Genomic DNA, 26376 nt, shown 5'->3' with positions numbered 1-26376 from the left:
AAGAGATGACCTTTTTATTCATTAAAGTGTGATCATGCAGGGAGCTCCAGCTCCCCTCACCTCTGTCTGCTGCAGAGTGTACCAGGGAACGCTACCAACCCTAAGAATGTGTTTCTTGCTTTGTCTAGAAGATTCTGTTCCAAAGTGTCACACTCTACTTGTGTCTTGATGCTACAGCAAAAGTTTAAAATCCTCAGTACACTTCAATTTCCAGAAGCGAAATTTCTCTCTTACTGATGCAATTTGGAATAGGTTTAAGGTGAGAGGTGTCTGTCTGTAAAGCTTCCAAATCAATATAAAATGGAAAGTGCTTTAAATTTTTTTTACAATTATCAGGAAACTAAAATCTGAGTGAATCTTGCTGCATTGCAATCAGGTGTCACATATTTATTTTTAGACAAGAAAGTAGTTTAACCTTCATATATCAATTGGAAAGAATGTTCTGCGTTCCATTTGGATAAATTCCCTCTAAGAAGAAGGACATCCTGGGATTTTCTAAGATTTCTTTTGTGATGCTTTCACGATCTAAGATAAGAAAGAAACAATGTGCTTTGTCTCCAAAACCAGAAGTTTTCTTTTGTTTAAGTTTGCTGATTTTCATAGTGAAATCATTTGAAATTGCTTCATGCATACTGCCCCCAAAATGGTTTTATTTACAATCCCTAGACAAAGCTTAATGTTGAAGAGCCTTCATTATCTATCATTATATCATTTGTTTAATTAACACCTGGACTTAGAGTACTAATTTATGTAGTGAGAGTTGTTGCTTTTTGTTTGTATTTTTACCTTGGAGAATATTATATTAAATACATATTGTTATAAAGTTATACAAAGTTATATATGTGTGTGTACACAGGCACACACACACACACATACACTTTGTTAAAAAGCCTTACACCATACCTTCATAAGTGCACATTTCAGAGTCCCAATCATTCTAGCCTGAGGTATCGTCTTGTTGTCTATGTTTCTGGGGCTGAGAAGAGATTTTGTTCCACACCTGCCAGCATGCCCTTTCCAGCCCAGAGGTGCACCAGTGAGTGTGTGTCCCTTCTCCAGTTTTCCTGGGGTAAAAGTACCACCTTTGGATCAAGGCTTGCTGGCTGCCGCTCAGAGGATCTGCACAGAGGAAGCAGTGTGTCCTCAGGAGATCCTCGAGGAGGGGAGGGGGAACTCTTCCTACTTGGAACTCTTTGTTTATTGGTTAATGAAAGGGTGAAAATAAGTCCCTTTCTAAAATTTTAGTTTAGAGTTTAAGTTGGAAGGGAAAAAAAAAGAAAAGAACACATTTGAGGATTAACTATTTATTGACTTTTCTCTGAAGGTCTCAATTGAAGGTTAAACTCAGGGATTTTCCAGGCTGGGGTAAAACTCAACCAACTGCTTCCCTGTGAGGAGGGCTTTGCTGTGTGACTTCTCCAAATCACACTGGGACTCCATGTAGACGGACTTCCACAAGGCTTGAGCCTACTTTGGAGCATTAGCAGACACTCTGTTCCCTGTATTTTGTGATAATTGACGGCTATGCAAGATGTAGACCCAACATTTATGGGGTAGTTTTTCAATAGCTTTCACCATAGAGAATATGGCAAACTTCAGTAGTCACCAAAATATGCTAACTAGAGTCACCAAGATAAAGCAGACAATTAACTCCAAGAAGAGAAAAAGAGTACCCCCTGAGAGACTACAAGTTGCCATTGATTTTCATTTTGAGTGTCAATAAGCTGTAGTCTTCTAATCCCATTCATGCCTAGAGTGCTGGAAATAGACATTGACTGTCTTGCAAATTTATTAAAAACAATCTTATTCAGCATAGTAGTTAGTAAGGCTCTGAGACCAGGCACTCTGTAGATACGGGTGAGGATTCCAATCCCTCAGGCTTCCGCTCCTCCTTTATGGTGTTGTGTGCAGGAAGCAATGAAAGTTGAATAGAGCTAACCCTAACAAAAGGGCTAACCTTCAATGCTGACACAGTTAGCTTAAGTAAAAAGCATGCAGCCTCAGTCATTTTCTAGATCTACAGTGGAAAGATTGTCAAGCAAAGCAATTATTTAGTGCATGAATGATGCCCAACTGACAGCTAAGAATAAATTTTAAAAATATCTCTTTTTACTACCTTTTAAAAGATTATTGATTATTCAGATAATTGTCTCAGGTTAAACTTAAGCATAACATGCACCATGACACATATGATATAAGGCAATGAGGCCAGGGTGTGGTGGCTCACACCTGTAACCACAGCACTTTAGGAGATTGAGGCAGCACTTTGGGATTGCTTGAGCCCAGGAGTTCGAGATAATGCAGTGCAAACATTTTTGTGACCACCAGAAAGAAATTGATCTGCACCCGTTCTTTGGGAACTGAATTATCCGTGGCAAAAAAAAAAAAAAAAACAAACTTGTATTGCATATTCACTTTTCAATGTTGTTGAAATTATCTGAGATTTCCATCCAAGTTGAAGTTGACATTTTAAAACTTTATCCTGATCTTCAATCCCATTACTATGTAGTCTTATTTGGCCATATTTTGCTTACCCTTATCAACTAAGGAGCCAGGGTAAAAGTCTCTGAGTTTAAGATCTGGAAGTGATGTGAAGACATGTTATAGAGGGTGTGTACCTATCAGCAGTATCCACTACATTTTTGCAAAAACTCTGTGTTCCTAGTTCTGTTTCAGCTAAGTGCCCATTAAGTTTTGTTTGCAATATCTGATCTTAAGAATGGTGATAGGTGAAATCGTGTAATGCTGAGGGGTATTTGGAAATTACGTAAGTGCAGTCTACATGCCACTGGTAGAGAGTTAACTGTGTTTGGTGGAGAAAGAGCAAGCATCTTTCATCTTTACTTCATCTAGGTAGGGTTGTGCTTTTTCAGTTTGTTTGTTTTCCTTAATCCTTTAAATTCTGAAGAAAACTGAGTGACTCAAATCTCCTAAAAGACTTTCTCAAATGTATTTCATAGCCCAGAGAGTTAGATAAGAAACATCGTCCTCTCTTTGGCCCAAATTTCTCTGATCCCTTAAGGCTGGCCATGGTCCAAATGGAATTCCAGAATTTTAGAGAACGATGCTGCCAGGTACTTTAGTCTTGTAAATTATTTTCCTCCAAGAATTACTAGAAGATGGAATAAGTTCAGCAGAAGTTTTACAAGGCAATGGTATTGTTATTTAAGATGAAAAGGATGGCTAGTGAGCCTCCTGCCAGCTGCCCAAATTCGATTAGACATGTTAGAGCTAGCTGTTTTGCTTAACGACAGATTGCCTTCTTAGAATTGTTCATTAATTTTGTGTTTCAATTTTCATCACCTCCTGAATTAGAAGAATTGTCTTACACTTTAGCAAAATGCATCAGAGCATGAGTTCCTCAGTGGCAAAACAGTCAGATGTTTTGAAAACAGGATGCTTTGGCTCTCCATTATAAAAAGAGGAACGGAAAGAGAAACAGTATAGAAAGGAAGAAAGCAAATAGCCTCAGCAGGGTCCCCAGCCCAGCAACGGCATAAACAGTGACCTATCTTCCTGACCTTCACTGTGGCTCAGTTCCTGACCTCATGTCACCAAAGCCAACCGACGTCATTAGAGGAGGATAGGAGGAATGGCGCAGCTGCTGTGAGGGTGACTAGAATTTCCTGTCTCCTTCCTGACAGACGCAGTCAGAAAAGTACAGGGTTGCAACAACAGTGGCTGAGGAAGGAGCAACCCAGAACAATCCCAGGGAGGCATAATTGTGACTGACGGGGAATGGGGAGGTGTTCCTTCCCTCATTGTACTAAGAAACCTAGTTTCTCACCTAGAATTTTCAGGTGAAAAACGTCAAAAGGGTCATTCTTACCCAGAATGCTAAATGTTTTTCAAGGGATGAACATGCTGTGGTATTCAGAAAGGAGCTATGTTCAAGCAACTAGTCACTGTCTTCACTTCCCCCACAAACGCCCTCCACTGTCCTTTTCGTTCTCCATTGGTTTTGCTCTGGGGCTGTTTTATATGCAGTACAAAGGTTGGGTGCTGCTGGGTGAAAATGGATATTCTGTTGTTGAAAAGAGTGGCCCTGTGTATTAGTACTTTTTTTTTTTAGAATGAAGTGTTAGGACCTAGCACTTGAGTAAATGTTTGCTAAGATAGAAATGGGAGATAGATGGTCCCTTTTCTCTTATGGCATTGTGAAGTCGGCTACAGATAACCATCATGGGGAAGTGAGTCCTCCTGGCTACGCAGGCTTATTTTTCCAGTTCTTCAGGTGCAGCCATACTAGAGTACTAAACAGGGAGCACGAAGGCAACTAATTGCCAGTGCTCTTGGGTGTGCGGGATAAAGTCACACAATTCTACCAGGCCCCAAGCCAGCTGGGAATTAGGCTGCATGACACTGGATGGTGATCATGACAGGCTGATTGCGCTAATGAGGGGTAAACCATTTTGTATTTAACTGAATAATCAATAACTATGGAACATGCCAACTCCCGCAGAACTGATAGGAAATAGATCTTACTTGCCAGTGGATTCATGTTAGAGCTCCGTAAGAGAGAAGGTAGACAGGTGTTCAGTCCTTGAAAGGAATATTCATGCCACTTTTGCCTAAAATGTAATGATATGATTACAGCAGTGCCACCCTAGCATAAGATGGATCCTTTTCCTGGGCTCTGTGCTGTAATCAGAGGGCCTTAGCCTGGACTTCCTTCTGCTGCCCTCCACCCCAGGAAGTGAGGAGTTGGCCGGGCCAAGGGAGCAGCTTTGCTTCCCTCTCTAAACTACATTTTGCATCTGCTGGACCCCCACATTCTCTGTCCAGATGGCTTTGAACCCACTTCCCAGCCATAAAAGCCTCTTCCTGGAATGTGCTGCAGGCATACACACCCTTAGACCTAAGGAGTTTAACCAAGAGGCAGCAATGACAGGTGTGAAGACACTTGTGTAGAAGGAACTTAGGCAACCAGGTGGTGGTCCAGGGCTCACACCAGCTGCTCACAGGTCCCTGGAGATGGAAGGGCATGGGAAAAGAAGAGGACCAACCCATATCCAAGGAGTTCAAGAATTTGAAATTCAACCTGACCTTTCAGGCTGTTATGGAGGAATATCTGTCAAAGTACAAGTAAAGGAGATAGCTCAATGCATATCTTTGTATATTTAGACTTACGGTTTGTGGCCGCACGTGTGTTAGAGGTGACCCTGGATTAGAGGGCAGAATAGAATTCTGGTAGCCAGGTGGGCACTCATACATTTTTTTTGGTTCAAATTTTCTCTCTTTACTGCTCAGATTTATATAGACTAAATTATGGAGGGAGCAAAATAAAGTGAAGAGAGCCTGGGAATAAGCCATGAGTTTGAGTTCTAGCTCTGCCTTCCCTTAGGTATAGTATTATAGACAATAAAACTATTTGGAATCTTTCCATTTTCTCTTCTGTAAAACAAAATAGTTGGAAAAGACTCAGCTCTTCAGTTTATTGATTGAATAATATTAGTAAACAACAGAACTACCTTTACAGGTGTATGCAGTCATTGTGCTAAGCTCTTTACCTCATTCTATAATCAATATTCACGGTAACCCTTTGAAATATGTACTGTTATTATTCCTGCTTCACAGATGAGTAAAGTGAGGCATAGAAAGTTGAAATAACTTGCCTAAGGTAAATCATAGAGCCAGGATTCATACCCAGTTCATCTGACTTACCATCAATGATCCCAATGAGGCATATAAAAATAGAAAAAAGTTTAGAGTTATTTAATAATTCTTCTAAGGGGATTTTGGATTGGTTGGTGGGTGATCTTGTTTTTTCAACTGTGGCAAGCATTAGGGAGGCGTGGTTCAAATTTATATTCTGTAGCTACCATACTCAGCCTCTAGGACAGCCATTAATTGCCCTAGGCTCAGTCTTCTTGCCTGGGAAGCAGTGTCTCCTAACATAGATAAGGGTAAAGAGCAATCACAATTATAGAAAATGGTTATAAAGTGCTCATAAAAATGCAAATAATGGTATTAAACTAATCCATTTCCTATTTCAGATCAATTTGCTAACTTCAAGATCTGTTTCTTAAAATTCTCCAACATGGCCTAAGATAAGATAATAAAGTTTCGTTCAAAGGACTATAGACTACTCCCAAATTCCCTTTTTCCCTGCTTCTCAAAATAAAAAGGGAAATAGAGATAAGCTATTCTTACTTTTTAAATTTATATTATCATTCAAATAATTGGGGCAATTTCATTTTATGCCACAACCTCTCCAAGGCATGGAACATGACCATAAAATAGAATTAATGCTTCAGTAATATGTAAGAGAAATTTTTGGAGGTAACATGTCCACTGTTTTTCTTGGGCATTGTCTTCAAATAAAGATGAAAGAGAAGGTTAAGCTATTTATTCTTTGTCAATGTTTCAGTTACTCTTTCTATGACAAAATGGAGTTATACTAGTGAGTATTAGTATTAGTGCAATTCAGTATTCCAAGTTCTAGTCTTCTCAAAACTTAGCAAATCACAGAGTTTGAAGGTTATTTGGTGCTTTGTAATAAGTTTGATTTGTAATCCATTTTGTTTTATTTAAATAGTTCTTCATTGGTTTTAACAGAACCATTTCCTTTACTCAATGGCAATCCATTTGACCCAATCATTCTGCCTAACTCACTTGAAAGTCCCCAAGTGAGCAAGTCTCCAAAAAGCAAGCAGAAATGAAGTAAGAGGACATTGCCTTTGATTGTTTTACCTCTGGCTAGCTGACAAGAGAGCATAATAGTCTCAAAATCTGATACATAAATCATTTTAAGGTGACCATCTTTCTCCACATTAGGGAAAAAATAATAGCTATGTTTAGATTGTCAAATGTAAATGTAGAACACTAGTCTTGAAAAATAGAATTCAGCACATTAGCAGAATAAAAGTTTGGTCTCTATTTTTAAAAAATAATTCTTTCTCATCTTTTTAAAACTTTTTTGGTTTTTTTGTTTTTTTTTTAAAATATGTCCCAGTCTAAAAGGCTCGTAGGTTCTATGCCATTGTTATCTATGAAAGAAAAGCCAAGGGTGGAGCTTGCATTTTCATTTTTCTTCTAAAACATTTTTCTTCTGAGTAAAAGTGTACTCAACAAGTAGAGATAGCTCAGATATCTGGAAACCAGGACTTACTAAACAAGAAGATGCCAGGGCAAATTTGTGCTGCAGTCAATAGGTTTTACGCTCTTGAAGGCATGGTGCCAGTTGTCAATGTGCTTTCCTGAGCATCCTTTCCCTCTAGCATTTTTCAGGGACCTACCAGCCCCTCTCTGTCTTGCGCAATTGTACGTGATGTTTCCCTCAAGTGGTGCCAAACTGTTTAGTCTCTTGGATATTTCACTGTAACTTCCTTTGTTTGATTGACTTTAAAGTAGCCAAGTGCTTCCACAAAGAAAGGACTGTTAAGTTATTTAGAAATGAAGAAGACAGTAAAATTCCTGTTTCTTTTGTTTCTGTTTTGGGAAGTGCCTGATAATTTTTTCTTCTTATGGAGTAGATTTTAAAGCTATAAATCATGCCATTCTGTTCATCAGTCACTTTTTTCCTTCTGCTAATTACTTGCAATTTTAAAATATATCACTTTTGAAATCTAGAGCCCCCAAAGATTGAAGTTTAGCAAATGTATTAAAATAAAGTGTATCTTCATGGCTCAGTCACTTTCATCTTCTAATTTTTTTAGCTACTCAAAATAATTATAATTTTTAAATTAATTATTAAACACTTTACATGGCCGCCATCCCCTCACTTTTTGCTAACAGCGTAGTGCATAATGTTTTAACTTTAAGCAATTATAAAATTGAAATTTGAATACAGATACCAGGAAGTAAAAATGACTAAGCCAATTTTTAAATTTTAGATTTGGGACGAGAGGTATTGGCATTTGATATCTAAAAAGATAGATTTTAAGTAGTTGTTTTAGAAAGAAAATAGTAAAAAAAAAAAATTATTAAATAAAAATATATTTCCAACTCAATTATATAGGCTATGCTAAAGTCAATCAGACAGGGCACAGTGAAGTATTAATTTGTCAACTATCTAATGTATTTGGTCACTATTGATGTTGAAATTTGATAAATCAAACCAAAAAAGATCTAAACATTTTCTTTCTAGTTATAGTTTTACATGATTACATTAGACAAAGTCCTAGAACTTTAAGCCTAGAAGAGAGCCTTAAGTATTATTATCTATTTCTATTTGAAGTCATTTGATAGATGAGAAAATGAGGTAGCTTTTGCCACTAATAACAAGTGAGGATTAAAGTACCTAATGTACTCCAAATAATTTTGTAAAATATAAGGCACATTCTAAATGAAAAGTAATTTTATTATGGCATGGCTTCTCCAAAGTCTTAAGGTGAATTGGTGGGATTAAGGTATTAAAATATAGGTCTGATCATAAATATGGCTTACTGTTCATCTTCAGTAAAAGGCTGGATATGTTTGAGAAAGACATGGGACATTCTGTCTTTTGTTTATGTTGACTTTTAGACTTCTCATTCTTCATTTACACATCTTGTGTAAAAGGTATACATAAGTGTCTTAATAATTTCAAGAACTAATTTAGTATGCCTGAAAATTTACTGATCAAAACATAGCAAGAACTAGTTGAAGTGAGTTACTTTAAATGCCCCTGGTTTTAATTTCAGAATTTTTAAAAAGCCTTAAACTTTTGAGGCTTTTGACTGTTGTTTGCTTTCTCACTAATTCCAATGCCAAAGTTTAGGTAGTAAAAATACCCTGTGGTTAGTGTAACTGCCCTTAACTTCTTTCTATTTCTTTCTTTCCTCTCTCTGAAACTGAAGATGATAAATTGGAAAGTTTTACCACTTGGATTGGTAAGCCTTGGGTTCCCTCTGCCACTTTGCCGAGCCGTTGGCATGGAAAGTTGAACTTGAGATGGTGATTCCAGTTTGACCCTCTCCCTACACCCTAGAATGTTTCTGCACAGTGAACCAAATTATGTAAAGCTCTCACAACCCAAATATAATTTCTTGATTCTTGAGTCATATTACCAAGATCCTAGTGGAGTTAGGTACAATGGTGTTGGTAGCTACCTATTGAGAAATAATACATAATATAAATGTAATTAATGTCTTATAAATAGTTTAAAGCAAATAAGTCTGATTCACAGCATATAGAGACACATTTTTATGTATTTAGCTAACTTAAAATGAGTCTTAGTATGTGTAGACCCCTGAGTTAAGCTGATACTGCAAATATTTTGCCATAAAATTTAGATAAATAATAAACTATTAATGTAATTATTTAAATGTGGGGAAAATCAAGTGAAAATTACTCAGAGAATTGAGCATCTTGGGAAAATATTGATTAAGGGAAATTATTCCTAGAAGATCCTTGACAATCTAAAGTTAGCTCTTTTTTCCTCCATAATTTCTAATCATTATCTATGTTATGAAGTAGAACAAAGTAAAAGAAAATTCCTTAGTATATAATGTAAGAAATGAAAAGAAAATTTCTAATTCTTAAGTGAATAAGAAAGCTTAGTGTTTTAGTTATTGGAATAAGATACAGAAAATGTGAATTAAAAAACTAAAATGAGGCCGGGCGCAGTGGCTCATGCCTGTAATCCCAGCACTTTGGGAAGCCAAGGTGGGTGAATCACTTGACGTCAGGAGTTTGAGACCAGCCTGGTCAACATGATGAAATCCTGTCTCTAATTAAAAAAAAAAAAATTAGCTGGTCATGATGGCACATGCTGTAATCCCAGCTACTTGAGAGGCTGAGGCAGGAGAATCACTTGAGACTGGGAGGTGGAGGGCAGGGAGCCTAGATCACATCCACTGCACTCCAGCCTGGGCAACAAGAGTGAAACTCCATCGCAAAAAAAAAAAAAAAAAAAAAAAGCTAAAATGAGTCCGGACCAGTGGTTCACACCTATAATCCCAGCACTTTGGGAGGCCTAAGAGGGTGAATCACTTGAGGCCAGGAGTTCAAGACCAGCCTGGCCAACACAGAGAAACCCTGTCTCTACTAAAAATACAAAATATTAACTGGGCTCAGTGGCACGTGCTTGTAGTTCCAGCTACTGGGGTGGCTGAGGCATGAGAATCGCTTGAGCCCTGGAGGCAGAGGTTGTAGTGCACCAAGATCGCACCACTGCACTTCTGCACTCCAGCCTGGGTGATGGGAGTGAAACCTTATCAAAAAAAAAAAAGGGTAAAATGGAGATTTTACTGAGGGAAGATCCATTTAAGGGCTAGGAGAATCATTTGTGTGTAAAAAGGAAAGGCACAGATTTTTTTTTTTTAAAGAGAGACTAAAAATTTTAGTAGCTCCTCTTGATGAAAACTGTGGACTTCCAACTTCCTCTCTACCCTCAATGTCAGAAAATCTATGGAAAATATGGCTTCAGAATATTATCATCACTTGAGAATAAAGAAACAGAGGGATTTACCCTCCATCTTTATATATCATTGCCTAGAGAACTTCCCCTTGGCTCAAACATGTCATCAGATCAGACCTTTTGCTATGATTCTGCCTCTAGGACACCAAACTGTGGGGCTTTTTTTGAAACCCTGCCTTAGCTATTCTAACTTCCATAACATTTTCATAGACCATCCTCTTACCTATCTTATCAATTAATACCATAGCTAGCATTTTAGTTATCTGGGATTTTATTTATGTCTGCTCAGATTGCAAGTGTTGAATGTTTTAGACTCCAGTTTCCTTGCAGGATTCAGGCTAATACATGCCAAGGAGGCATAGATCTCTTTCTGTTTAATTGTAAAGATGGAAGTGAAAAGCAAAGAAAGTTTTTGTCAGTTGGTGGTAGTTGATATTTGGTTTATTTTAAAAAGCTCTCTGCAGTTTTCTTGGTCATTTAAGACATTTGTTGACATGGGGACTTTTAATGGATTATCCTGCTTTTCAACAATGCTGGCAGGGTAATGACCTCACTGGTGGGCACAGAACAATAATAAAGATGGAGATTTTCTTTTAGTATTTTCAAAAAATTTAAAGTTATGAAACATTTTTACACTATCCAGTTCAATGTGCATTTCCAGTATACTTTTGTGTGATGGTGAGAAGCTAGGGACCTTCTAATGGGTCATTAATGAAGTGGACTCCAACTCCCATTCTGGATCCCTCACTCATAATCCACAAGAATTAATTTAACCTGCCAGATGCTACCCATTTAGCAAGCTGAAAGGAAACAGTGACCCCCAATGCCTGTAGCTCTTGTCCATTGTGATTGCTGTTACTGATTCCATTCTATAAGTGAGTCAGATGATTTAGATACATATATGTTTACTAATGCAATGGGTATGTTTTTCTTGGCCAGGCTCAGTATATTATTTGTGTTCTTGTCAGGGAGAGCTACCACTGAATTTTTTCCTGCTGTATTTTAACACTCAGGAACTGGTTGTGCAAAGTTTATTTGCATCTTTCTTGCATTGCATGGGAGCGTCCCTGAGAATGTCTTATCAAGATTTTCTAGTATTTTTTTAATATTTAAAAATCAGTATCATTTAATTTCAGAGAGTTTGCTTCAATTTATTGGAATTAATTTAAAATTCTTTTGTATTTATATTTTTTCTTTTACATATTTAAAGTATTAAGATAAAGTCATTGCCTAATGCTGTCTGCCATAGTAAAATTTGCAAACTAAGAAAGGTCACATATTGCTTTTCAAGAAAGACACTTTTGGGCCCTTAATACAGTGCTAAAATAGAAGAACTTTGTCAAAAAATAAACAAAAGTATGAACTCCTTGGTAAGAGTAGATTCTCTTTGTTTTAAAGAAGTTAAATACATTGGGTTAAAATGAGCAAAATATGAGCTCCTTTTTGGAAAGTTAAGAAAGGAGGAATAGAGATTAGGAAAAATTCAGAAATTTCCAATCACTGCTTCTCAAATCTAACCACATAATCCAGGACTTCATTTCCCAGAAAACTCTGCATCTGCCCAAGGGAACATTAGTTATGAGACAATGCAGAGATTTCTAAGGCCCATTTCTTCACTTAAAGTTTATTTGCTCTCAAAGCTTCTTGTGTTATCAGGATAGAGCATTAAATAGCATTATTGTCTTTGAGTTATAGCTGTGTCTTATTTTTGTATTGTTAGTTCCAGTGTAGCATGGTAATAAAACATATTTGAAGTATCCGTTCCTGCATACACAGTGCTCTTACCTGTGTTCTCGTATGACACTCACCCTGAGGAAGGTCTTACTGTATCCCCATTTTCAGATATGAAACTGAGATTTGGGAAAGATAACCGATTTGTGCAAGTCCTTTACCTACTAAATGGCAAGATGTAGAGTCAATCTCGTTCTGTTTGCTCAAAAGTTGAATAATTTAAAAATAAAAGTTAAAGGGAAATCCACAATTTATTATATTCTTGTATAACTTGTTAACAAAACATATCATCATAGAATTTTAAAGCTAGAAGTCAACCAGGTCTTGTTTTTCAGACCTCAGTTTAGATATCGTCTCTTTAGAAAGACCTTCTTTTAGTACCCTAACTCAGCAGCTTGTTGGTTTTACAATTTACTATCAAAATTTATAGTTTTTGGTTTTGATCATGGAACTTGGTTCTTTCTTACATCTTTCATTAGACTGTAAAGTTACTGAAGACATGGATTGTGTCTACCATGTTCACTTGTGAAGCCCCAGCAGTTAGACTAGCTATAGGCACATGGTAGGCATTAGAATAATTTTTTTTTTCAATTGCATGAGGTTCAGAAACTTAATTTAATTTGTCCATGACCAAGTATTTGTTAGTGGTAAATCCATTAGAGCCCTGGAATCCTGTTTCCTGCTGTGCTACAGTGGCTACTTGCAGGGGCCTGCCATGCCTAATTCCAGCTTTCTAATTGTTAGGTTGCATGAGAAACCCTCATCTGGTTCCCAATGACTCCCCAAAGTACCCTGAAAAAAGGGAAAGTTTATTCCTACCCTTCTTCATCCAAAGTCAGATAACAAAGAACAAAGTTGTCAGGGACAAATGCTTTCTTCCTGTGAGCAGAAATGTGAAGCATGGTTTTGGTTGGGGTTTTTGTTTGTTTGGTTGGTTTTTGGTTCAGTTTTGCAATATTTGGCTTACTATTCTCTCAAAAAGTCTGCATCCTGTGGACAAGAATCTAAGCCCTTCGGAGACTGGCAATGACTGTTCCACACTCTCTGGGGAGCCTATTTATGAGCACACATGTCTGTAACTCAGCCATTCTCCATATCTGTTGGAGAATAGTAGCCTAATTATCTGCCATCATTTGGTTTTCATTCCTGGCATATTGGTGACACTCCTCTTACTTCAGCCACATATTCGATTAATTCATACGTGTTACCACATTGATCTCAACTGTGAAAATCTGAGCAAAATGCATACTTGATGCAGTTATCCTTATGTCAGGTAGTCTGTGGTCAGTCATAGCTTTTAATCAATAGAAAAAAAGTTGTAAAGTGTTTTAATTTGAGAAAATTGGCTAAACCAAAGAAGCGTGAATGGATAGTTACCAACAGTTGAATTTCTCCAAATAGACTCTTTTTTATGGTATAACTTAAACATAAGGCCATTTTGAGTTATGGTGCTTTTCATTTGACTTGCTTCATCTATCTTTCTGGCAATTCTGGTTTACGCTCCTTAGACTGGTGAATAATCTGAATGTCAACCAGAGAGTCTGAACTTCTATGAGTAACTCATGTGTCACATAATCTATGTGACATAGTACTGCATCACACCTGCAGCAGCATGCTATGGGAATTCTGTAGTTAATTATATACACTGCTGTCAACAATGAAAATAAGGTATTTAGGTATCAAAGAACCAACTGAAACTTCCACCCAAAAGCAAATCCAAAGTGAGAAAGGTACCATGAGCTCAGATTATTTTGAAATTTACAGATAAAACCTAGCTTCAAGTACAAATCCTGTGGAAGAAAGAGCACACACTAGGTCTCAGACACCTTGGCAACCACTTTACATATATTATTCCTAATCTTCCCATTTCAAAGATAGAAAATTCTAGTCTCTAAGAGACTCAATGACTTGCCATGTTTCTCAGACTAAGTTACAGTACATATTTTATTTCCAGATTCAGTTGAATCTTCATATGCTGCTATATCATGCTATTATGATGTTGGATTAGCTGTAGCTCACTGGTAAGGCAAACCTGCAACCAGCACCCCCTCTACTTCATGTTTGCAGTAGAAGCTGCCTCTATTAACCTTCCATGAACCCAGCAAACCAATACATCTTGAGGTGCCTTATTCAAAGAATCTCTCCATCTCTTCTAAATTATGATAGCTAATAGCTATCATAAAATAAAAGTGATAGCTAATAGTTAATAATAGCTAAAAATACATAACAAGCCTAACTACCTTTTTAATAGGATAAAATTACATATCGCTAAGTCTATGAAATTTATGTCTGTTTTATAACTACGTTATGCAACTATTTTCATCTTTTATAGTTTTAGTTAATAGTTTATATGTGCAAACCTCCAGTCTGTTACAGATTTTCCTCAATTTGCTGGTACATACTCTAGCTTAGGATTTACTGAAATATCAAAACAGATGATAACATATATGCTTTCAGGGAAGAAAAGGATACATCTATGTAGCCCAAAGTTTTCATTTATTTTTTTGATAGGCCCTAGAGTTGATCTTGAAAATTGCCAGATTAGTAGGCTGTCCCGGCCCTGAGAAATCGCTAGTCCAGAAGTGGCAATTCCCAAGGCAGGTATTGAAGCATTCCATTGTCTTTTACCTCAAGGGCTGTATGAAAGTCACTAGCTGAAATCAATACAATTAATAATAAACACAACGTGTTCTACATGGTGTTTTTAAGGGGTAGAGTAATAATCTCAAAAACAAGCTATGGTAGATTTTTGTAGCTGCAAAAACTATTAGAAACTTTAATAAGGCAGGACTTAAAACAACCTAAGAGGTAGTATAGACTGAAAATGGAATTCACTTCTTAAAGAGAATCATGGCCAATACATATGGGTTATGAAAAGAAAGTAGAATATTTGGGTGGTAGTTTCCCTGTTCTGTGTAACTACTTTCACGTCAGATCTGAAGGTCCTAAAACATAGGTGTTATTTTTCACTGATCAGGAAAGGACACTTCACTGGATGGTCCGTGGGTCTGATCCATGACAAGTCTTCTGATTGTTGAAAAGTACTGTAAGTTGTAGAGCTTCTAGCTGTGAAATGTTTCCAAAGAAACCTTTGTCATCTACTTTGGAATCATATTAATGCCCTGTGGCCTGGAATTCACTCTAGAAGCTTTCAGTTAAATATTAGCCATTATACCGGTACAGAAAAAAATATAGAAAGGCTTAAATGGGAAAACAAAAGAGTAACTGAATAATGTACCTTGATTCCTTGATTTTTCTTAGTTACCATGATGATTTTTGTCATCTGTTGAAAAAGGTTTCTGCTAAATTTAATTATCAGACCATCATCTCAAATCTTCAAAGTTCCTTTTTTTTTTTTTTGTCTTTCTCTATTAACAGACAAATTAAAAGGGAAGGATCAAGTATATGAAATGAAATTGTGATGCTCCAGGAACAGTTTTAGGTCTTACATTTCATTGGAAGAAAAGTCCTCTGTCAAAAAGAAAAGTTCAAAAAGTTTAAATTATCTAAAAATATACAGTGTCCCTAAACCTAACATATTTAATGAGTGTATGGCCTGGAAATCCCATCTCTTCATAGGTGATTTGGATATGCAATATCAGGACTATACTTACAGTTAAAAAAAAAAAAAAAAGATAAAGAAAACTCTTCTTTATCTGAAATTCAAATTTAACTTGGTGCCCCAAATTTTTATTTGCTAAACCTTACATATGTGGAAAAATAATATAGTTTATAAATATTATGTATATAGTTTAAAATGCATAGTGACTATATCAGTCTTTAGGTATAAATAGTTACAGTATCTTTTGTCAATTTGATTACATCACTACAGCAACTTTCAGAGTTGAGAGAATGTTGGATCATGAGAAATTGCTATAAACATTCTTATGGGAATCATTTTGGGTCTAGGAACGTTGATTTTTTAGCGTTCCAATAATGTGTGTTATATCATCTCTTGAGAAGTTTTCAGAAATTCTGAGAAAAATGGACAGCAGAAAAGGGTTAGATAGATAGGAAGAAATATCTAATAATTTGGAGAGCTGTTCAAGCCCTAATCTCAAGATATAGAGCTGCTATATTCAAATTTGTTTGATCTTTTGATATTTTTCAATTCTGTATGAAGGCATTAATGGTTTTTTCCTGCTTTGCCTTTTAATATGTCACTTGAGCAGATACTTTCCTCTAACTAGCAAGTAGAATTGATTCTATGGTTGCTTCATCATAATTTTTGATGCAGAATAATGGTAGATATATTCATGCTTGTTTTTCGTTGGATACTTATTGATTACTACATCGCTGAACATTTAAGGAAAGAATCACTCAATTCTAACATGTTCAGAAGAGTTTCTTTCTGATTTGGCACATGGACAGTGAGAATGACCTCACTGTGTTTGTTCCCTGGCACACCAAAGGTTTGCTGCAGATGTTAGTACAGCAGAACTTGTTCGCTAAGATGACCCATTATGGAACTCTAGCTGATTAAGCAGATGTTAATGGACAATTGCATGTCCATTATTACTTCTTTGACCATATTACCAACTCAACTCAATTGTACTTGCTTTTCAAATAAGACCAACCTGTCAATAAGGAAACCGGACACCAAGTTTCAGATGATTGGTAGAGATTACAGGGAAATGCAAAAAGGAGGGAAGAGATGAGACACATATTGTCAAATAATCTGAAATGTTAAGAATTGTGGAAATTGTGAGTTTCATAAGGAGTTTTAGACAAGGTACACTATATCCCCCATTCTGTTTTTTTCTTTTTCATTTTAAACTTAGATTTGCTTTACTTATTTGGGTCTTCATTTCTTTCCATGGAAAATTCCTGAAAGTCAAAAGGAAGATTAGAAGCTAGCCATTTTACCACCAAAGAAACTGAACCCCAAGAAGTTAATTCAGCTTACCCAAGATTACATCTTTGGTTAGGGCCAAACCTAAGACAGGGACAGACTCTGTTTACTTCATTTCTCACTAAACTGTATCACTACAGTTTAAACAGAAAGAAGTTTAAACTTCTTTCTACCACTACTAGCATTCTGTGCCTTCAGGAGGCATTTTCAGTCCCTTCACTTTCCTGATGCCTGGGAATTCTTTTTAAGTTATGACTAACAACGTATAAAACATGAGTCAAAAGTTAGTCCCTAATAAAGTCATTGTGACTTTAATGACTTCGGCAGTTGTTTCATTCTGCAAAAACAGGAAGATCCCACACAATAAGGCGCCTGTCTCACAGCTGGGCTCCTGCGTAGAGAGCCACCCACAAGAGTAACTAACTGCTGGGGCTGTCTTCCTCTCCTTGACACCTTTTTATTCTCTGTTCTTACAGTTTTCTCCTACTGACCTCATCCTGAGATTATCCATGAGAGGAAGGTACCTGCTTTAGCTTTTCTTTGATAGGGTAAAGAATAGTTTTATCAGGTCACCCTCAACAGGCCTAAATTAGTCTTAGAAGGAGCTCTTTCATGGGCTTTATACTAGCTTCCTGTGTTATCACTCTTCTGGATTGTTTTATTCTCAAAACATAAAATCGCCAAATTTTAGATTTAAGAAGAGCCTGCGATCATTCCAGTTCACTCCTCCTATGTGATTAGTTTAAGAACTCATTACCAAGATGGTGCCTATCTTGCCTGCAGATCTTTGCATAAAGCTCAAACTAATTCTCCCACAAGAAATATAGAAAAGTGAAGAAGTGTCCTATCACTTCAGAAGAAACTGGCTTGGGCCGGGCTCGGTGGCTCACGCCTGTAATCCCAGCACTTTGGGAGGCCGAGGCGGGCGGATCACAAGGTCAGGAGATCGAGACCATGGTGAAACCCCGTCTCTACTAAAAAATAGAAAAAAATTAGCCGGGCGCAGTGGCGGGCGCCTGTAGTCCCAGCTACTGGGGAGGCTGAGGTAGGAGAATGGCGTGAACCCGGGAGGCGGAGCTTGCAGTGAGCCGAGATTGCGCCACTGCACTCCAGCCTGGGCGACAGAGCGAGACTCCGTCTCAAAAAAAAATAAAAATAAAAAAATAAAAATAAATAAAAATAAAATAAAAGAAGAAACTGGCTTGGATGAAATAATCTCTGTATGCAGTGTTGAAACTAAAGAAAAATTGAAGCCATCAAACAAACAAAATGTTCCTATCAAGTGTAACTGAATTTTAGCTTTTATTACCTATTCTCTACTTTTAAAATAACTTTTCGCTATTAAAGGAACTTATTCCAAAATTCAGACAATTTTATAGAAAAGGTATATTCTAGGCAAATAGTATTAAATCACTTACCTAGAAAATATACCTTCTTCCCTTTTCAAAAAATAGCTGCAATTTCTAGCAGTATATGTGAATCTAGTGTTGGGCATAAGCTTAAGAAGGCATTGGAGGAATTTTTTATTACTAAGAGTTCATTCACAAACTTTGCTTGTCTGTGTTGAAAAGTGGCATTGGCCATTTCCTCTGGGGACATTATTTCTAGGTAGGCTGTAACAGAGTTTTCCTGTGAAGGCAGATTCTTAGGGAAAATAGTATCTGTGTGCATGAAATGGTAGAGACACATTTATCTTTAAAATAAATGTTCCTATTTGTGAATTTCTCTACTGCATTTAATAAAGTAAATAATGCCCATTTCCTTTCAATCCAGTAACTCCTTGGGACACAGTTTTACCCAGGAGCTATTTTACCTTTGAGTCTGGATGAAACATGCAACTTAATAAACTCCAAAAGTCTTACACTATAAAACTCTGAGGGATGATAAATGCTTCCCTCCCTTTGTTATGGTCTGAAGCATTTTCAATCTGAGTTGTTTTCCTCAGTCATGTAGAGGGAGTTTTGTTTTCTGGGAAGTCTTGGTTGCTGGTAAATAATGTGTCCAAACTGTAGGAGGCACCCACAAAATTTATCATACAAGTATGAAAGGTTAGGGTTGAAAGGCTGAGATCCTAAAATCATGCATCATTTTCATTTTACACATGAGAGGTGATGTAACTACACAGGAGAGTGAGAGTCGAGAATGAAAAGTCAAGATTCGTCTACTACATAGTGGCTGCCTCTGGCTCAACAGAAACACTCCCATGTGGGAGTCAGTTGCTGAAAACCCAACTAAGCCTAGCTCCTCAACTGTCTCCTCAGGCTTCACTTCAAACATAATTCATATCTATTCTATTTCTTAATGTGTCTCATCACACAGTTAAACGCTAGTCATACTAACTCGACTCTACATATACTAGAATGTAAAAGATACCCTTCCACCCCCCGCTGTCTGCTCCTTGAAGGCCATGTCTGCCTTTCTTAGTTTGTACAGAGCCCAACATAAATGGGCCCTTCATACGTGCTTTTTGATGAGAGCAATGATTGCCTTCACGTCAGTGTGGTTGGGCCCTCCCTTATGGAGGAGGAAAACCAACAGTTGTTGCTAAGCAACATTTAAAGGACTAGGTTAATTTCTGACACTAAGTGACCTTCATTTGCATACTTCGCCATGTTGTGTGTTTTATGATTGCCTTAAGATGACTTTGTTTTTTGGTGGCATTGCTGTATGCCCTTAGCAAAAGGCTCCTAGGAGAACTAGTTTAGGCCTAGAAAGGAGGAAGGTGATATTCATCTGTTAATGACTTAGATGAGTACACTGATCCTTTCAGTAAACTATGTGGGAAAGGTGAGGAGTCTGGTTTATTTTCAGCCCTGCAGCTGACAGCCACCTCCCTGATCCCATAATGAAAGTGATTGACAATGTATCCCAACAGGGTCCTGTGGCAATGGGAGGCCATAGGAAGAAAATAAACAGAGAAGTCTTTCCTCTTATAGCCTTTTATGATCCAATTTCTACCTGCTCCTATCTTCTGAGCAGAGATGCTGATAGAGCTAATAAAGAACTGGCCCTACCGTCTCCAGACTGTTTGCTGTTGTGGTTAAACAACGTGCCCTAATATATCTATTCCTACTAGAATGAAAGCTGATTAAAAGCATGAAAAGAGTTTTTGTTTGTTCCTTTGTTTTTTTTCACTGCTATATCATCACTCTTTTTCCTGGTCATTTTAGGTATTCAATAAATGGTTGACAAATAAGTGGAAAAAAAAGGTGATTATTGAACTAATACCAACCTGATTGACTCTAAAACATTCCTAAGTGTTTCAGAGAGACTAAAGAAGCCAAAATGAGACAATTGTTTGAATGTTATATTTGCCTAAGTCTAGTGCAGAGAAAATTATGGAAGAAATCATCTGTCTCTAAGCTTTTTACAAGATATTTTTACAATGATTCAAGTAAAGTTTACTTCTTTGCCAAAATTCAGCTTATTGGTCAGAGCAATAAACTTGTCTTCTTCAGCTTCTGAGTCTTCAGCCTAAGTACCTGTCTTTTAAGGATTTAAGATGAGAGGCCATTGTGACTGAGCAGTTGTGTCTTTAAAACTAAATACTTTGGAAGTCATGCGATTCACAGATTCACCTGGGGTTCAAAATTGCACAGAGGTTCAATAAGTAAAATACGCTAGCTGAGATGATTGATTCAGAGATGCCTGGTTACTAACATATTGTATCATGGGAAACACACCCACATACACAAGTAGGGTTACCCAAAAAGAGGGTGATTGGACATCTTTGAGAACAATGCATGGTGCAGTGAGCCAGCAGGCAGAAATACTGACTTGCATTGGCTTCACCTCCAAAAGCCAGGTCTCCTAGGCACAGGCCATGGCATAACCCCGGGCTTGGATACTTGAAATAAAGCTATTGTTGGATGCTGATGCTCATTTGAAAGGGGAACGCCTCACAGGAAAAAAAGCCAATTGCAAGTCGGGGTTGTTGCCGTGGTACTTTGCTACTCCTTCAACGTGCTATAAATGAAATTATGGGAGTACAGGGGTAGGATAACAGAGGGGAGAGATGAGGAGGGAAATGGGATGAGCCTGGGGCAGGGAATCCCACTGCAGTAAAGCTCTAGTGTTTCCCCTTGCCTGTACTCTAATGCTGACAAGGAGAAGGGAGGGGCTGGGAAGAAGGGAGAGAGAAACATGCAGGGAAGAAATGACTTTCTCAACATGCCCTGGATGGCTAAAATAAAATAAAAATTAATTTAAATCCTCAGATTTCTAATGTGAGTTAGAAGAGGTAACACTAAATCTCAAACAATTCACCATTCTTTCAGTTATGACTGTTCATATTTCCTAACACACTCTGGATCTTAGATGGAAAGGTTAAAAGAGTTTAATACATTTGTCGAATGCAATCTAATATGCATATCAATGAGCTAATGGAGGGCAGAAACTTACATGCTGCATAGGAAGTACTTTTCAAATGAAATAAATTAATTCCATTCCCATTCATTTTACTATGAAAAGAGGCTAAATGCATTGGCACACGCTTGGTGTGCGACAAATAATCCTCCAAAAAGCTAGTTCACAAAAATTATTGTGTACCGGCAAGCCTAGTCTGAAAACAGCCATGGTCCTAACCTTTTTTAAATGTTTGTTTAAATGTTCAGAAAGTCGATTAATCAAATGCATCATCACTTTGATCCATTAGAGCAGCTGGATTTTTGTGCAGAGGCTGCATCTGCAGAATTCTGGTCTGCAGTGGAGAGAGAGGGTTAAGGAACACCTAGTTGAAATGGGGGAGGGTACCAACTTCAGATTTACTTAAATATTCATGGGGCTTCCTCCATTTTAATCTTCTCCTTTTTAAAAGATGGCTGTGTTTCCTAGTCTGGCAACTCCTCAGGAAAGAAGAATTGCTTCTTCCTTGCAGAGTTCGGCTGAGTAGGACTAATGTAGAAGAGTGGAAACCCCTTCGGCCACCAGGACTATTCATAATTCATAAGTGCTTCAAACCAGCCAGCTGAATACATTTGGACAGGCTCTTGCTCCTTCGTGCAATTCCTGATTTCATTGCTCTCTTCTGCCAGGAAATAAGCAGGGAGCATAGGCTTCTTGCAAGAATGGAGTGCGAAGATGGGCTTTGTTTGGCTTAGGAAATGCCATACATTTTGGAGGTTTTGTCTTTTCTAAGTTTTGATTATTTTATCACTGGATCTGCAGGGCTTTCCTGATCCTTTCGGGATTGCTCTCTCAGAACCGTGAATTCTTTCAAAGGGATTTGTGGATTGTGGCAAAGAGAGCATTCCAAAATGCCTGAGGCAAATTATTTGTTATCTGTATCTTGGGGTTACATCAAGGTGGGTTAATTTGATTGTGTTCTGTGTCTTTGATAAAATGTGAAACATGTATCTGTGTGTGTGTGTGTGTGTGTGTATGCGTGTTTTGTGTGAAGTAGAGGACATCTGTAATGATTTAATTTGTGTGTTCATTTAACCCACTGGGACCTCTTATTTTGAAATAAGAGCATGTTATATTACATTTTATTTAAGTGTAGTATGCTGTGTTTTAACCCTATTATTTTTACTCAATTCTGTTTTTTAAAAGATGCTTCTTTTTTTTCTTTTTCGCTTAAACTTTTCACATATAATCTCCTGTCACCAAATAGGTTATTAAATTATATTTTAGAGGTAATTTCAGACAAATGTATTTTTAAAAGTAGTTACAGTTTCAAGTGGAATTATCTTGACATCTATTAAAATTCCTTTTCCTAGGTTTGCATCTACAAAAGTAATCAGTTGTTAATTCTAAGAAATCTTAAGAAAACCTCTTTTCCAAAAGTGACGTTGGAATAATTTCAAGTTGAAGAGATACATTTTGTAGAAACAGTACTATTTATCTAATGGTATCTGCTCATCCAACCTCTTGATTCCTGGACAGTAAAGTTGGAAACATTTAAAGTGAACATTTGCTCTTTTGAAAATGGTTAATGCATTTTTGTTCTTTATAAACAGTTTAAAAGAATGCTGAACCGGGAGCTGACACACCTCTCAGAGATGAGCCGGTCAGGGAACCAGGTGTCTGAATACATTTCAAATACTTTCTTAGGTAAGATAATAACTGGGAAAAACCTGTTTTATAACTGGGGTTTTCAGAATTAATTTCTACAATCTATCAAGGACATCCCCATGTGAATTGGGGATGGAGTTGAGTCATATAAAAATCCATTTAAAATAATAACTAAGGCCAGTCTTCAAAAGAAAAAAAAAAGCAGAAAGATCATGTTTTTGAAAAAAAGAATTAAAATACCCATCCAAGACAGAGGGTTATTATGGGCTAACTGTATTTAAACGGCCCTCAGCCCCACCTTGTCTGCCTGCCCACTTCCATCTTCGCTAAGACCTCTGAAGTAATGAGGGAAATCCAATCACCCAAGCCCTAGAGACAGCTCCATTGGCTCCTCTGACATGGTAGCCTTTCAATTCCTTCAATAACTGAGCTTTGAGCAAAAGGTTTCCTCTATGATGTTTTGTAGGGGATATGCTTGAGGAATAATTCCATGGTGATTTGGTCCGTGAGAATAAGCTTTGGGAATAATTTGACTATTGCTTTGCTAAGTTATTTATTAAAGATAAATGGATGGTATGGGGAGAATTTTAATACTATCTTAAGGATTTCATATTCTGCAAGCAGCCTCATTCTCTTTCCCATCTGATGCTTTATCCATTATTCTGTTGTTACATTACTGGTATTTAACACATGATACTGACCAAAAAGGATTGCATGAATGGTCCTCAACTATTGTCATGCATGTTATTTGATTATTTGGGATTTTTGAATTCAGTCTTAAAGGCAACTTTTGTATAATGAACCTATTAGGACAATTTTGATTTAAGAAGTCTTACAGAATCTGCAGATCTGTGCATCAAAGTAAATGGATAGCATTTAGATTCTGATTTTGTTGACTTTAAATTGCTGCTGAATTATGCTTGCTTATGAAACCTCATTTTCCAGGGAAGTGACCCACTCTCACAGCTGAACATTGCATCCTTTCTTCTTTTTTGGAATAGCCATATAGCATTAAATCAATGAGCATTTTCCTTGACCTGTGGGAGTGCAGAAGACAAGAGTAGAGATTTGGGAACCTCCTCCTAGATTTCAGAGGATCTATGGAAATGCCTGTGTATATGTGCATATTTTCTTTAGCCAGTCTATCATTGATGGGCATTTAGGTTGATTCCATGTCTTTACCATCCTGAATAGTGTTGCAATGAACATAGGTGTACATGTGCCTTATTGAAACAAATACCTCTTCTGGTTTTATTTCTAAGATCAATCCTATTTCTCTAACACCAAAGCAGTTCTTGCTATCAGCAGATCAATCAGCCCTCTCTTTAAGCAGCCTCATACAGAGCTTACTGCATTACTCTGCAGTGGATGGTCATCAGACATTATTAACAAGTGCCTTTCTAACAGTTTCTAGTATGTGAGTGTCTGCAGCACTTAATTTTCTCCAGCTGCAGTTGCAACGCCTTTGTCAGAGAACAAAGGAGAATAATTTTCATCCATCCTAGCTCCCAGAGGTGCCTAGAAAGTAACTCTACAGAAAACATTAAATACTGATCCTTTTCTTCTCCTTTTATACATTTGAAGAAAGGGATCTTCTGCTGAGCATTTCAGATATACCCTGCTCTGTGTAGTGCCCAATGATTTTTCATTAGCTGGAAGCTGTTTTAGGGACATTTTACAGGTTAATGACTGTGGGAGATGAGAATAAAATCAAAACTGCAAGAACCCATTTTTGTCTTCATAAGCATTGCATTTTAAAATATGAGGGCTTGAGGACTTCTCAGAAGAGACTCTCACTACTGTAGTTAAAGTTATATGAAGTCTCTGAACCCTTAATCATCCAAGACTGGACTTAAGCAGTCCTCTTCATTTGTAGTCTCTTTCAATATCTGCTTACCAAGGACAACAAGAATATCTTAGTCCACTAATTAATCTTTTTTATCACCATAGGCTACCAAGAAAGAAAGCTGATAAGATAATAAAGATGATTCATTCCTCAGAGTAGGAAAAAATAAAAAGAAAAAATTTAAAAGATGTTAAATAGCATGAGTTCTGAGTCTCAACACTGTCCAAGATGAGGCAAATGTCAACTCTTTCTTGCCTATTGTGCTTGCTATTTAGGCAGATCTCTTGAGCAAAACCAGTCATTTGGCTTCTCATTGTTCCAAAAATTAAATTCAAGAACAAATTGTTGAGGAAGGTTATTAGAATCTCAATCCTTGTAGACTCTTAGCATTAAGAGGGTGGTGTGTGTCAGTGGGTATATATGTTTGAGGGTATATGGGGTAAACCCCATCAAATAGACTAGACAGGCAGATTGGAATTTTAAATGTTCTTGAGAAGATATAGGATGAAAAAACCTATAATATGAACAAAAGATGCATCAGTTGTCTCACTTGTAAAATGGGAACACTGGTATAGATGACATCTCAAATCCCTTCCAACTCTAACTTCCTGTAACTTTGATATGAACTGAGTTTATCAGTTTTGCTAAGACATACCTGGCCATCTGGATTCTCTGTGGTGAACCCTCGGCTTGTAATTTGACAATCTCAAAAAACAAATAAACGAAGTTTGTTTCCAGACTGACAGTGAAGGGCATGGAACTCTTAGTTTTATCCTGTGAGCATGATGAATGTTCCCGGAAGACCATGAAGCCTTCTTCATAAACCCTCTGATCTGCATGGGACCCTAAAACCTTGTAGTCCAATTCCCTCATTTTATAGGAGAGAAAACAGAGGACCCAGAGGGATGAGGTAACTTGACCAAGATCACTTGGCTAATACATTCCTCAGCCAGAACTAGGACTTGGCTCTCTTGACATCTAGACCTAAACACCCTGTCAATCCTTTAACGAGGAAAGAAGGCTGTTAGGAACACAGAATATATAGAACAAAATCACATAAGGACTCTTAAGTAATACATATATCATTTTGGAAACAAATCTTTAGGAATCATGATTGTGGGACCTAAAAATAAAATGTTTATTAACAGGCCAGGCATGGTGGCTCATGCCTGTATCCAGCACATTCAGAGGCCAAGATGGGCAGATCACCTGAGGTCAGGAGCTCGAGACCAGCCTGGCCAACATGGTGAAACCCCGTCTCTACTAAAAATACAAAAATAGCTGGATGTGGTGGTGCATGCCTGTAATCCCAGCTACTGGGGAGCCTGAGGCAGGAGAATCACTTGAATCCAGGAGATGGAGGTTGCAGTGAACCAAGATCACACCATTGCACTCCAGCCTAGGCGAGAAGAGCAAAACTCTGTCTCAAAAAAGAAAAAAAAAAAAAATGTATTAACAGTTTCTAATTATATAAAAGTTTCCTGTAAGACCTTGGCAACCACTTCAGTGAGCATAAAATAAGATCTTAGCAATTTACCTTAAACTTGAAGAGCAATATCTCAATAAGAGTCATTAAATGTTAAAAATGTGTCA

The 26376-nt window shown here is 37.3% G+C and overlaps 1 protein-coding gene across 3 annotated transcripts in view; it reads left to right on the top strand.

Moving 5' to 3' along the window:
* Positions 1-26376, top strand: part of PDE4B (phosphodiesterase 4B) — a 446330-nt gene that overhangs the window by 404317 nt on the left and 15637 nt on the right. For 2 of the 3 annotated variants that reach the window (XM_007978423.3, XM_007978424.3), the window contains one exon: positions 22883-22976. In XM_007978423.3, coding sequence (XP_007976614.3) covers positions 22883-22976 — 94 coding nt within the window. Of the gene's footprint in view, positions 1-25; positions 22229-22882; positions 22977-26376 lie in introns of those variants that run through there. The other variant, XM_007978425.3, reaches the window with a different exon arrangement.

Source organism: Chlorocebus sabaeus, chromosome 20, assembly GCF_047675955.1.
Source record: "Chlorocebus sabaeus isolate Y175 chromosome 20, mChlSab1.0.hap1, whole genome shotgun sequence".
Taxonomy (NCBI): domain Eukaryota; kingdom Metazoa; phylum Chordata; class Mammalia; order Primates; family Cercopithecidae; genus Chlorocebus; species Chlorocebus sabaeus.
Note: the sequence above shows the minus strand (reverse complement) of the source record. Positions and strands in the feature narration are given on the sequence as shown.